Source organism: Talpa occidentalis, unplaced genomic scaffold (assembly GCF_014898055.3).
Source record: "Talpa occidentalis isolate TD23 unplaced genomic scaffold, MPIMG_talOcc4v2.1 talOcc4.3, whole genome shotgun sequence".
NCBI lineage: Eukaryota > Metazoa > Chordata > Mammalia > Eulipotyphla > Talpidae > Talpa > Talpa occidentalis.
Genome location: NW_023603184.1, coordinates 64,079,774 through 64,091,891, shown reverse-complemented (window position 1 = coordinate 64,091,891; position 12,118 = coordinate 64,079,774). Strand labels below are relative to the sequence as shown.

Genomic DNA, 12,118 nt, shown 5'->3' with positions numbered 1-12,118 from the left:
GCCGCCATAAATCCTAGGAGATGGAGGACAGGGAAGGAAACGACTGTAGTAAAGGGGGGAAATCCAGAGAACGAACCCTTTTTGAATAGAAAATTTTACAGGTTTCGGGGTGATTGCTGGGGCAGGTTTGTGGGAGAAACCCTAGGGACCACGAGCTTGCCCCCTGCGCTTTCTGACTCAAGGCTTCGGCTCAGATTCTGCCTCAGGCTGTGCCCTGGCTCGTTATTATTGGGCTCTGGTCAGCAGCTCCGTCGCGGCTAGTGGGATCTCCCCCCAAGCCCGCCCCGGCGCCGGCGGTGTCCAGGCAGCAGACCCCGGTGGTGTCCTGGAGGCTCCCTGCACCCGTGCACACCGCTCAAAGCACACTTCCGAGCAACGAGCTTTTCCTTGGTTTGCACATATCAGGTCTGTCCTTCCCTTTTGCTTTCCACTACTTCGGCCATGCCGCGGCCTGAATTCACCGCCGTGCCCACGCCCAGCCCCGCCCCGCCCCCGGCCCCCGCCCCCGGCCCCCGCCCCCCGGCCCCGCCCCCGGCCCCCGCCCCCCGGCCCGACCGCGGTCCCTGCTGCAGCGGTCACGTGCAGCCCGGCCGCCGGCCCAGGCGGAAACGGAGGTGGGCGGGGCAGGAGCGCCGACCCCGCCCCCACCCACGGGAGCGGCTTCTCATTGGCCAAGCCTCCTCCCCAGTCAGCCGAGGCGCGGAAGCTCGTTTTGCGATTGGCTGAAGCGTACCAGTGGGCGTGGCCTCCGGGAGTGGGCGGGAGCGGCCGGGAGGGCGCGCGCCTGAGCCGTGGGTTGCCTAGACGACGCCGGGGGCGCGCTCGGGGGGTGGGGAAGCCGGCCCGGGCTGCTCAATGACAAATCGGCGGGGGACAGCTGGGGTCCGGCCCCGCGAGGAGGCGAGGGCGGGGCGGGCGTAAAGGCTGCGGACCCGCGCGGACGGCCAGGCGGTCCGGACGGCCCCAGGTAAGGGTGCCCGGCGCCCCGCGGGCTCCTCGCGACGGGGTGGGGCGCGGGCTCGGGAAGCGGGGTGCGCTGGGTGGCCTCGTTCCCCCTCGCTCTCCGCGCGGGGCTGGACCGGCCCCCGACCCGGCGCGCCCCGAGGCCGGAGGAGGCGCCGCGGGGGCAGCGCCCCGCCCGGCCCCGGAGTCCCCGGGGGAAGCTCCAGGCCTCCCGGCCCGCGGGGTCAGGAAGTGGGGGCGGCGCCCCGGCCTCTCCTCGCCGCTCCTTCCCTCTCCCGCGGGTGGCCTCGGCTCCACTTCCTGCCCGCGCGGGCCTCGGCCGGGCACGGTCCGCTGGCTCGGTCCCCGGGTCCCCGGGTCGCCTGGTCGCCGGGTCGCGGGCGGGGCCGGACCTGAAACTGTTGCAAAAACTTGTTAGTGCCCGAGGAAGTGGCGAGCCCAGAGCTGCAGCTGGCCGCCCTCCCCACCCCTTCCTAATAAGGGCTGCCACCCCGTGGGGCTCCGGTCGGGAGCAGCGTGCTCGGAGCCGAGCGCCTGGACCGCCGCTCTCGCCCTCCTGCAGGCATTAAAGGTTGTCGGTGCTCGGCTCTGCGCTCTCGTGACAGGTGGCTGCGTCCAGACCGCCTCTCCAGCCGCGGCCACCTTTCTGGGCTCATTTGCAGGTGAATTCAGGAAACTTTGCGTTATCAGGTGGGCTAACTTGGAATTGCCACTGGAAGAGACTTGGCTGATTGTTTATTGGCGTTGCGTGTGGCTTGATTTCAACCCTTGTAGAAGAGCAAACTTTCCGCTTTGTTCTAGTTTCCTAGCCGCATTTCGTGTTGTTACAGTCTGCAAATGCATAGTGGACACTGATTAGGACAGGGGAGAGTTGGGTGTGGAGATGATCTGTGTTCAGAGCAGAGAGTAGCACAATCCTTCAATGCCAAAGCTTCAAATGCTCAGGCAATGTTCCTTCACCTTGGAGCAATAGAATGAGAATATTGAAGTTCTCAGAAATAGGGTGACAGTGCAAGGTAGTAGTTAATATTGGGGAGAAAGGAGGATGGAATTAAAAGGTTCCGAGCCTGGTTCTGTAACTGCTAGTGGTGTGATCTTGAGCATGACTTTTCACCTCTGAGCTGCAGAGTCGACAGCTGTGAGAGGGTGATAATCATTATCCTAATTGTTAGGATGAAATGAAATAAGGAATGTCTGAGGCACTCTTTGTGGTCGTGGGGGTGGGATGGAGGTAGGGGTGGGAATAAGGCCAGGGACACACACATCCCTTTTATGTGGTTTTTGTCGTGTCAGCTGGACTATTTTCTTCTGACCACATCTGAGTCTTTCCTTCCTTTTCTATTCACATCATTTCCCCTTGGAAACAGTGGGTACTCTTATCTGAGATCTAAGCCAGATTTCCCTATGTCCAAGGAGTAGAACCTTTCCCAGGATTTTGTGTGGAAAAAAAATGTGGGTATAAGTTAATTAGATATCTATTGGGAATATGAGCTCTAAACCCAGGGTAAAAAAACAAGAATTGGAGCCTTAAATGGGATCTGAAGAAGTCTTCATGGAAGGTGGAAGAAATGGAAAAGCTGTAATTCTTACCTTACATTTTCAAGATTCTTGGCAGAAGCTTGGGTGAGACTCTGGAAATTTTTAAATCTGAGAGTTGAGCTAATCTTTAGGGCCTACAGTCCCCTTTTGCATTCAGTTACTAAATTCTTACCCACTAGCGAATTATGGAAATTAGAAGCATCTTTGGAGACTTTTGCTGAAAACAGGAGGGTGCATGAGCATTTGGATGGGCAAGAGTGGACAGGAAGATGAAGAGATTGTGGCAGCCTGTCCAAGATGTGCAGTGTATGTGGCTACTCTAGAATGCCAGTCAAGATTATGTCAAGATTGCCACTCCTTTAAAAAGTAACCATTTATGATAGTATTTTTTTTTTGTTAAAGCCATAGACAAATCTTTTGGGAGTTTCTGAGTTTTTAAAAAAGGTTGTTAATTAATATTTGCTAACTTGTACATTTGTCAGTTTTTTGTGGGCAATTTACACATAGTCTAATTTAGGTCTGCTAGATTGGGAATTGACATAGCAAATATTAAGTTAGGTTTGATCCAAATTAAGATATTCCATGTTAGGTAACTTTTGCTTAGTGTATGGGTTGAGGAAGCCGTGGAGTAATTTGGTTCTGTGTGCCTGGCTACCTCTAAAGTTTGTCTTCAATGACAACTTTGACATTAAAGTTTGAATGAATTTTCTACTGCTGTGTAACAATTACCCCAACTTTATCAGCCTAAAACAACAGACATTTGTTTTCTCAGTTTCTGAAGTTCAGGAATCTGAGAGCGTCTTGGCTTGTTGCTTGCAGCTCAGGGTATCTCCTGAGGCTTAGTCATCTACAGGCTCCACTGGGGCTGGAGAATCTGCCCCCCACCCCCCATGGCTCACTGAGGTGGCTCTTGGCCAGAGATGTCAATTCCTTACCCAGTGGGGCTCGGACTCTCCCCAGTATGGTGCTTGACTTTCTCTCCTTGATGTTCTTGGAGGCCATCTACTGCAGTTTGTTTTTTTTTTTTTTTTTTTTAATAGAGGCATGTTTTTTTTTTTTTTTTTTTTATTTATCCATTTGTTTTTGTTTTATGCATGCACTGGGCACAGTCAGAAGCGCGGGAGGGTGAGAGAACTCACCAGAGCCAGAGCAGGGAGCAGAGCAGGCAGAAGGACCGAAGTACACTGCTGAGGGGAGCAGCGGGCGGCAGGAGAGGTCTGCGCGCCATGTGGGACCCTCCTCTGGTGGCCGGGGAGCAGCCGGGGATCGAACCGGCGCCACAGAGGCTGCAGGCAGCCCCGCAACCCAGCGCTCAACCGCTGCGCCATCGGGGAGGCCCTGCAGTTTGTTTTTTAAGGACTAGAGCAGACATTATTGAGAAAAATTCTGGTTTCATATGTGTACTAAAGCATGTGCTGTAGGAGATTAAAATACAGCTGGAGTTTATACTATTCTGGAAACTTTTAATATTATACTTGAAACTTTATGTTCTTCTGGCTCTTCATTGTCAGATGCTAGAATTAATTAGCCAAATATTCAGTAGCTTTGGAAATTAGAAATTTAAATCTTGCTGGTCCCTAAACCAAATGGAAAGGCTGAGGTTTTTTTTAACCCTGAAACACACTGGTTAAAAAAAAAATACTGCCAAAATGATCTCCTTGATTAACAGCTTAAAAATCGTCATTAATCATCTATGTATTCTTAAAATTAAAACGCATTGGCAGATAGCTGAATCAATCTCGGAGAACCTACGCCCTACCCTGCCCCTCCTCTAATTATTTTAAATTCTTAGACAATATTTATTTGCATAGCAATTCTTCATTTTTCTCTTAATGCCCTGTTACATTTTAATTACCCACCTGGATTGAAGGGCTTTATTTGTCTTTTAACTTCTAGATGAAATCTTGATGTGTATCTTTGAAAAAAAGAGTTTAAGAACTGCGATGTGAAGCCTGATTAGAGGACTTCTAAATTTCCTTCCACCTCAAAAAATGCTGTGATTCTAATGTTTTATTATGCTTGATTCGAAGGATATTTGTTATATTTATAACAACAGATTCATAAATCATGGTAACATGTAATTTCAAAAAACAAAATTGTCTGAGAATGGCTTTTGTTCATCCTGCCCCAGTAGGAGGTTGTTCCAGTCACCATTCTGCAGAGGAAAAGTCAGCACAATTTGCATTTCCCCTGCTTCCTATTTTTGGCACTTTTCCCATCCTCTGCCCTGATTTATGAGCTAGAGTTTTTCTTTTCTTTCATCCTACCTCTCCCACGATCCCCCTCCTTCCCCTCCCTGCCCATAAAAACAGGAAGAGTGGTGGCCATTTGCTATGAATTATCTGATCCTGTTATTAGCGATGGATTTTAGCCACTGTACCTCTGCTCCTACTGCCTAGTAACCCTTTTTTAAATCCAAAATTATGTCTGTTCATTCAATAAGTTCTATCATTTTCTAACCTCCTGAACAGCTCAGAAGTCCAGCCAGCTCCCGATGCCCGCTGTCATCCCTTCAGGCCACCATTGTCTCCGGACTGCTGCATCTCCCACTGCCCTGTCTTTCCATCCTGTAGCCAAATGATCGAATGATCGTTTGATCGTTTGAATGATCGTTTCAATGCGCAGGTCTAATTATCTCAGCCATTTGCGTGAAACACTGAATGGTTTTACAATAGAAAGCCTAAAATCTCCAAGCCACTGGGCCTACTGGGTCTCCCAGGGGCTGGGCCAACTTACCTTTCCAGTCTCCCCTCACACCACACTCGCCCCTTTCTCTCTGCTCTGGCCAAGTACAGAGGCCTTTCTTCAGTTTCTTGACTATATCTTGCTGCTTTTTTGCTTCAGGTCTTCCTAGAAGCAACATGAGAAGTGAGTAGCGCATGTGAAAGGGATCTGAGGTAGGAAAGCACTTGGCATACCCAGGGACCTGACAGAGGCCTCGCTGGGCATTTGTAGGCCTTGATGAATAGAGGGTTTGGGTTGTATCTATGATCAGCTGTGGAAGAGCTTGCAGCACACTTTTCTTTGCATTTTTAGAACATTCCCAGTAGGTGCTGTCTGGAGCACAGATTGAAGAGGGACTGAAGTGGCAATGGAAGTCAGGAAGTTGTGGCTGTTCAGGGCTGGTGGCACGGGCAGAGGTGTGGCAGAGGAGAGAGAAGAAGTGGATAGATCTGAAATGTATTGGGAGATGGTTTCCATAGAATTGGTCGTGGTGAGTTGAGGGAGAGGCAAAAGGGGGAATCGTAGGCGACTTCCAGGTTTCGGGCTTTAGTAAGGCCTTGGACACTACTAGTTACCGTAATAACTAGTAGGTGGGGACTAGTGAGAAGGAGCAGATTCCAAGAGAGGGAAGAATCAAGAGTTCCATTTTGGGAATGTTAAAAGTTTGAGATTCTTATAGCCCAGCGGGGAGAGGTGGCAGGTAGGCAGAGGGAGCGGAGTCTGGAGGGCGAGGCTATGTTTCGTAAGTTTGCAAGCTGGAGAGAGAGCCTCTGGGACAGATGTGATCACTGGGGGAGAGAGAGCAGAGAAGTGAGTTTGGTGTCAGACTGAGCTCTGGGAAGTGCTGACATCCAGAAGCCAGGTTGGTACAACTGTAGCAGAGTCAGGTGGAATGAGGGGGAAAGTTTTTGGAGAGGGGACCAAGGGCTTGAAAGGCCGAGCTTGTGAATGGTCTCTGGGGAGAAAAACAGGAGCAGGGATAGAAAGGAAGTTTGTGAACCAGAGCAAATGGCGTCAGTCAATGAGGGAAGTAACAGGATGCCCATGGATGATAGCAGCAAGGTGGGGGAGAGGGTATTACCCAAGCCACAAAGATCCAGGGCTTTTGCAAGAGGTAAAGGGCTCTGAGAAAGGGCTGCCTGAGCAGTCACCAGCTCTGGGGAGAGGGCGGTGCAAGGGGGGGCAGTGTCTGGGAGGGGGATGGCGAGAGGCATATTTGAATTTGCCTGCTAGGTGCCTGCCTTTCCCAGGCAAAGTGTACCTTACTTGCTACATGCTTGTTTTATAAAGGGGGAGGAGATGGGAGAGGAGAAAGAGAAAAGTTTTTATTGGAGTTTGCAACAATGAGTTTATGGGTGGCCTTGACAAAACCAGTTTCGGTGAAGTTCTGCTGGGGGAGGAAGCCAGATTAGAACAGATTTCATACATGAATAGTGAGGGAAGGAAGCACAGGTCTGGCTCCTCAGCGTGGGGTCTGTGGGCCGGGAGCATCACCTGGGAGTAGGTTGGTGATACAGAATCTGGGCTCCACGCAGCACCTGCTGAATCAGAATATACATTATAACAAGATTCCCAGGTAATTTGTGTCTATGTTAAAGTTTGGGAAGCATGGGTATAGGTCATCAGGGCTGCAGAGAAGTTGTGTCACTAGCCAGAGGGCCGTACCCAGATGAATCAAAGTGGGGGGCGTGTGGTTAGGATGAAGAGCAAAGAGACTATGTATGCTGTGGGTATGATCCTGAAGACCGGTAGAGACAGATGAACGCAGCAGGAACAAGAGGATGATGGCAGGTATGAGGTTCCTGGGCATGGGGCTTGGAGAGCTTGGCCTTTGCTGAGAGCAGGAAGCGCTGGCCAGGTAGCCCGAGACGAGGAGCCGGCACGGAGACAGGTTGAGATTTGATGGGGAGCGATGAGGGTGTTCGCGCTTGATGGCTCCTGCTTCCTTGGGCGCAGCGTGGAAAGGGCCTCTGTGGAGAGTGAGCATAGGGAGGGTATAGGGGAGAATTTCAGTAAGATTTCCAGCAAGTTTGGAATGAAAGCCCCTTCCTGGACTGTGGTTGTAATTACATTTCTTGCTAAGCTGCCCACATGATTTTCTTTCCCTCCCCAGCAGCATTTGCTTGCCAGGTGCAGGTGCCGAAAAGAAAAGAACGGTGAGAGGAGCAAGGGTGGTGTTTGCAAGGGAGCTTTTATAGGGCCTGGCTGGCTGTGGGGGCTGAGCTGGTGAAAGGGAGGTGGAGTCCAGAAAGGATTGACGCCTAGAGAAAGTGCTGGGGAAGTGTCAAGAAGGCAAGTGTCAAGAAGGCCAGGGATGGTAAGGGGCAGGTATTTGAACAAGTGAACTAGCTGGGGGCAGAAGCTGGAGGGGTAGAGCAGACTGTTGTTTCTGACGATGATGATGATGACGTTTATGGTTCAACTGTAGCAGAGTCAGGTAGAATAAGGGGGGAAGTTTTTGGAGAGGGGACCAAGGGCTTGAAAGGCCGAGCTTGTGAATGGTCACTGGGGAGAAAAACAGGAGCAGGGATATAAAGGAAGTTTGTGAACCAGAGCAAATGGCGTCAGTCAATGAGGGAAGTAACAGGATGCCCATGGATGATAGCAGCAAGGTGGGGGAGAGGGTATTACCCAAGCCACAAAGATCCAGGGCTTTTGCAAGAGGAGAGAGGAGATCATTAGATTAAGGGAAGCTGAATTGGATGTGACAGTGGCCCTGAGGCTCACAGTAAAGAGGAGAAACCACAGCTGCTTAAAATGTGCTGTGTTCAAGGCTTAGCCAAGACTCAGGGCAAATCTGAAGGTAGAGGAACATTCCTAGGTGAGGTGGAGGGTCTTGAAGAGTTGTCTGGTGTTCCAGAGGCCTTGGGGGCGGGAGGAGTCATTTCAGGGATGGATGCAGTTCTGTTGGGCTGAGAATCCTAGTAATGAGGCAAGAGTATGGAGGCCTGCAGGTCTGGTGGTGACTGGGTCAGAGTGATCTCAACACTATGCTGTACTCTTGGAGACCGGGGTCCTGTTCCTGCAGAGCGGTTCCAGATCTTGGCTAGGTAGGTGGCTGCTTCCTCGGCCTGGTTCCTATCTTCATACACTGGCACCACAGGGAAGAGCATGAAAGATTGCTTCTGTCAGAGGCATTTCAAAAGCTGCCGGGGAGATTTAAGGCAGGTCCTGAAACGCCTAAAGGTAATGCCTCTAAAGGTGAGTGACACTGTCTGTTTGGGGTTATAGAGAAGAGAGTAGCATCTAAAGGTTCTCTGTTGATCACGATAATAAACATATTCTGCCTACTTTATTTTTTTAAATACTCCTACTCTTGTTTTCCTGTTGATGACACCCTCCAAGGCCCTCAGAGCCTTTGATATGATTTCCCTGTTTGTTCCTCCCCAGTTGCCCTGTGGAATAGGTAGGACACGTGTCCCTGTTCTTTGCGGGGAGAATGCAGGCCCAGATGAAGTGACTTACTTGTCAAGTGGTGAATGAGTGATTGAATGAGGTGTAGAAGCCTCTTCCTTCCTAGTGTGGCACTCAGGACAGTGTCTCCTCAGCTGTGGGGACAGATCTGAGCTAAGAAACCTTGGTGGTCCCAGCTCTTCCTTCTTGAAGAACTGGCAGCCCTCCTGCCCTGGCATAGGTTTGGCCCCTACGTCAGTTTCTCTCTCAAGACTTTCTCAGCTATCGGAGTGATATTCAAAAAGAAAAAGTGCTTACTCAGAGCCACTTATTATGATAGGCGTTTTCTCATTAATATTCATAATTCCCCTGAGGCTATAGATAGGGCCTGTGTGTTTTATAGAGCAGACTGAGGCCAAGACAAGCAACTTAACCAAGATCATTAGCTTCCTAATAGGAGAATCCAGATTTTAAGCCAAGTGTGTTTTTCTCTCGTCCCACTCCGTAGTTGCTGTGGAACTATTTTAAAAAATATATTGTAAAGTATACAGAACATAAAATTGTCATGTTAACTAGTTAAAAGTGTCCAGTGCAGAGCTAGTAAGTGCATCCACATTTTTGTGCAACTTTCATCACCCTCCTTCTTCCAAACTTTTTTATCATTTGATTCTGAAACACTAAGTCCCCATCATCCTTCCCCTCCAGTCTAAAGGTCCTCTGGTGTGGAACCCTGAGGAAGGGCAGAAGGGGCCAGACAAGTCTGGAGTGGAAGGTGCAAAATCAAAGTACACATCAAGTGCAGGGCTGCCCCTGCAGCCTCCGCATGGGTCTCTCCCCCGCGTCTCTTCCATTATCCCCTAAGTACCTGGTGCAAGTCCGAAGCTGAGAAGCAAGCATGCCCTCCTTCACATTGCTCTGCTCTGTGTGCCTCCTCCAAAATCTTCCGAGTCTTCTCCCTGCTTTTTCTAGCTTCCCCTCACAGCTCAGCTCCACCCTTCATTAGGTGGTATAAGGAATGTGGGACCTCTCCCCAGCCCCTTTTCATGGATATTAGACTGTAACACAGGGACATATGTGCTAGTTACAAATTTGACGTTTAGCTATGGAGAGATGAAATAGCTCAAGTCTCTGAGCCTGCCTTTGCAAGTAGAAGGAACTGGATTCTATAAAGCCAATAAAATCCAGTATTTCATGGCAAATGTATGGTGGGAGAGAATTTTATTTCAGAAATAACTGTACATTTTTTAAAAATTTGAGATGTTTTGTATTCAGAGGTTCCCAAAAGAAAAAAGAAAAGCCAACGATGTGGTCAAAGGTACAGTTCAAAAATGCCTTTGGCATTTGGTAACAATTCCTAGGAAAGAAAGCTATAGTTATCTTGAGCCAGAAAATAAGTTGCCACTGGCAAATTTGTGAGACTAACAAAAATTAACTCTTTTGATTATATAGATAGCTCTATGAAAATCTTTCAGTCTGTACTTCTTCATAAATTAACTATTTAAATAATTTTACGGCTGTCTACTATGTGATTTTTAACCAGTTTCGTGTGTGTGTGTGTGTGTGCATATGTGTGTGTGTGTACAGAGGTTATGTCTCCTAAATCTTACACACAAGAGTATGGTACTTAGTTCAGATATTTCTAGCAACAGATTTCCTCTGGAGCTGAGCCATCACATATCTGTCTTAACTAATGCAAAAATATCAAGTAGTAAGAGACCCAGGTTTGCAAATGTACTAATCTCAAGAAAGGTGCTGTGCAGAAATAACTACACACTTTTGAAAAAAATCAGAGCTTGCAAATTGCCTCCCACCATTTCCTATTCCTTTGTACTTCAGGAAAGTCTTCAAGTGAGTAAATTAACTGTTTGAGGTTTACCACTTGTCCCCTGCAGCCCTCTCAACCCAGACAGAGAATTAGTTTTTTTTAAGTCTGTTACACTTCGAGCATCCCCGAAGTGCCACGCATACAGGGCACATGAAGATGAGTGGACAGCTCTCATTGTGGAGGGAGAGACAGACCTCATCTAGGAAGTAATTACCATTTTACCTGTGAGCAACAATGGATGGTATTGACTGCCATGGGGGCTTAGACTGGGAGGAGGGTAGGCTGTGTTGGGGCAACCTAGGAAAGTGGTAGAGGAAATAGTCAAAATGAGTGTTAAATTACAGGTGATCTGTCATCAGGAAGGGCAGTCCCAGCAGATGTTACATTCAAGGTGCAAACCTGAGGCAGGGTACTTACCATAAATGACTTCAGAGCTTTCTGTTTTGTTTATTTTAGTTAATTTAGTTTGTTTTGTTTGCTTGGTTTCTTTATGTGGTGGGGGGAGGGATAAGGAGGTATTCCTTAGGGAGCAGAAATTCCTAATACTTCCTTGGACATACAGGAGTGCTAATTTGAGTTGTTTTGCAGATCTGATTTCAGGAAAAAAAAAAAAAACAGCAAAAAATTGGAAAGGAACTTGCATCATTTCATTCAACTTCCTTATTTTTGTAGACATGGAAACTGAGTCATACATGCATGAGAATGTAAAAATACTCTATTCCCCATGTTGATGGTAATAGCACATGCACAAGGTAAGGGGAAAATTGAATTTCCTTTAAGTTGGTGTGTGTGGGAAAGACACAGTGTACAGAAAGAGGAGCTCTGAGAACGGAGATAACTTGTTTCTTGTCACTGCTCTTGCTACTGGAATGCCCTATGTAATGAAAAGCAGTGATAAAATACAAATTTACCAAATAGAGAAATCAAGACTGAGTGTCTTTGTTTAGTGAAAAGTTTTAACAGAGGCTCAGTAGCAGGCCTGGTGAATTTGTGTCTGCAGAGAAATCGTTCACTAACAGGGACCAGCAGTTCAGGAACCGAGGTGCTCAGTCACTCTCATGCTGTGAATAGCCAGTGCTCAGGTTCTGCTATCCATGGGGAGACTGCAGGGTCACCCAAGAGGACATAAGTCAGGAAAAATCACTGCCAGTTGTTAACCATCCAATGATCATAAATCCTCTCAGAAACCCTTAATTAAATCAATGGGTGACATGATGAAATTCTTATAAAAAGTAGGTTGCTCTGGTTTTTAAAGATTACCTCTGTTATGAAGGTAGGGACTTTGTATCCAGTTTATATGTGGATCTGATAATGTCTGTTATCAGGGTCTGTGTCATAACTAATAATATAATTTCATAATAAGTTCAACTAAATACTGAAAATAACAATCTTAAGAGATCAAGTTCCTTGATAATACAGTCCAAGGCTTAAAAACTCTAATGTTATCTGTTTGTCAAATTTTGCTTTTGCAAAAAGCTAGTGACTTAACCTTTTAGACTATTGACCGTAAATGATGGAAATAAACCACGGATGAATCCAAGTGTTAAATTTACACCATAGACTGAGGATCCCTGCCTTGTGATGGTTTGACATAAAGATCTTTTGATGTACAGTAGTGTGAAAGCAATATGTGATCAGTAAAAACTATACTTTGAGAGTTGAATTTTGGTTTCT

At 47.9% G+C, this 12,118-nt stretch overlaps 1 protein-coding gene across 5 annotated transcripts in view; it reads left to right on the top strand.

The window, feature by feature from the left end:
- Positions 1–894: 894 nt before the first annotated feature.
- RALB (RAS like proto-oncogene B) overlaps positions 895–12,118 on the top strand; it is a 36,691-nt gene continuing 25,467 nt past the window's right edge. Inside the window, exon 1 of one of the 5 annotated variants that reach the window (XM_037523220.2) lies at positions 895–967. Coding sequence is in view for 1 of the 5 variants with exons in the window: in XM_054699629.1 (XP_054555604.1) it covers positions 2,495–2,586 (92 nt within the window). In the remaining 4 variants the exon portion in view is untranslated. Of the gene's footprint in view, positions 968–1,446; positions 1,654–2,314; positions 2,587–6,648; positions 6,803–12,118 lie in introns of those variants that run through there. The other 4 variants (XM_037523221.2, XM_037523223.2, XM_054699629.1 and 1 more) reach the window with 4 other exon arrangements.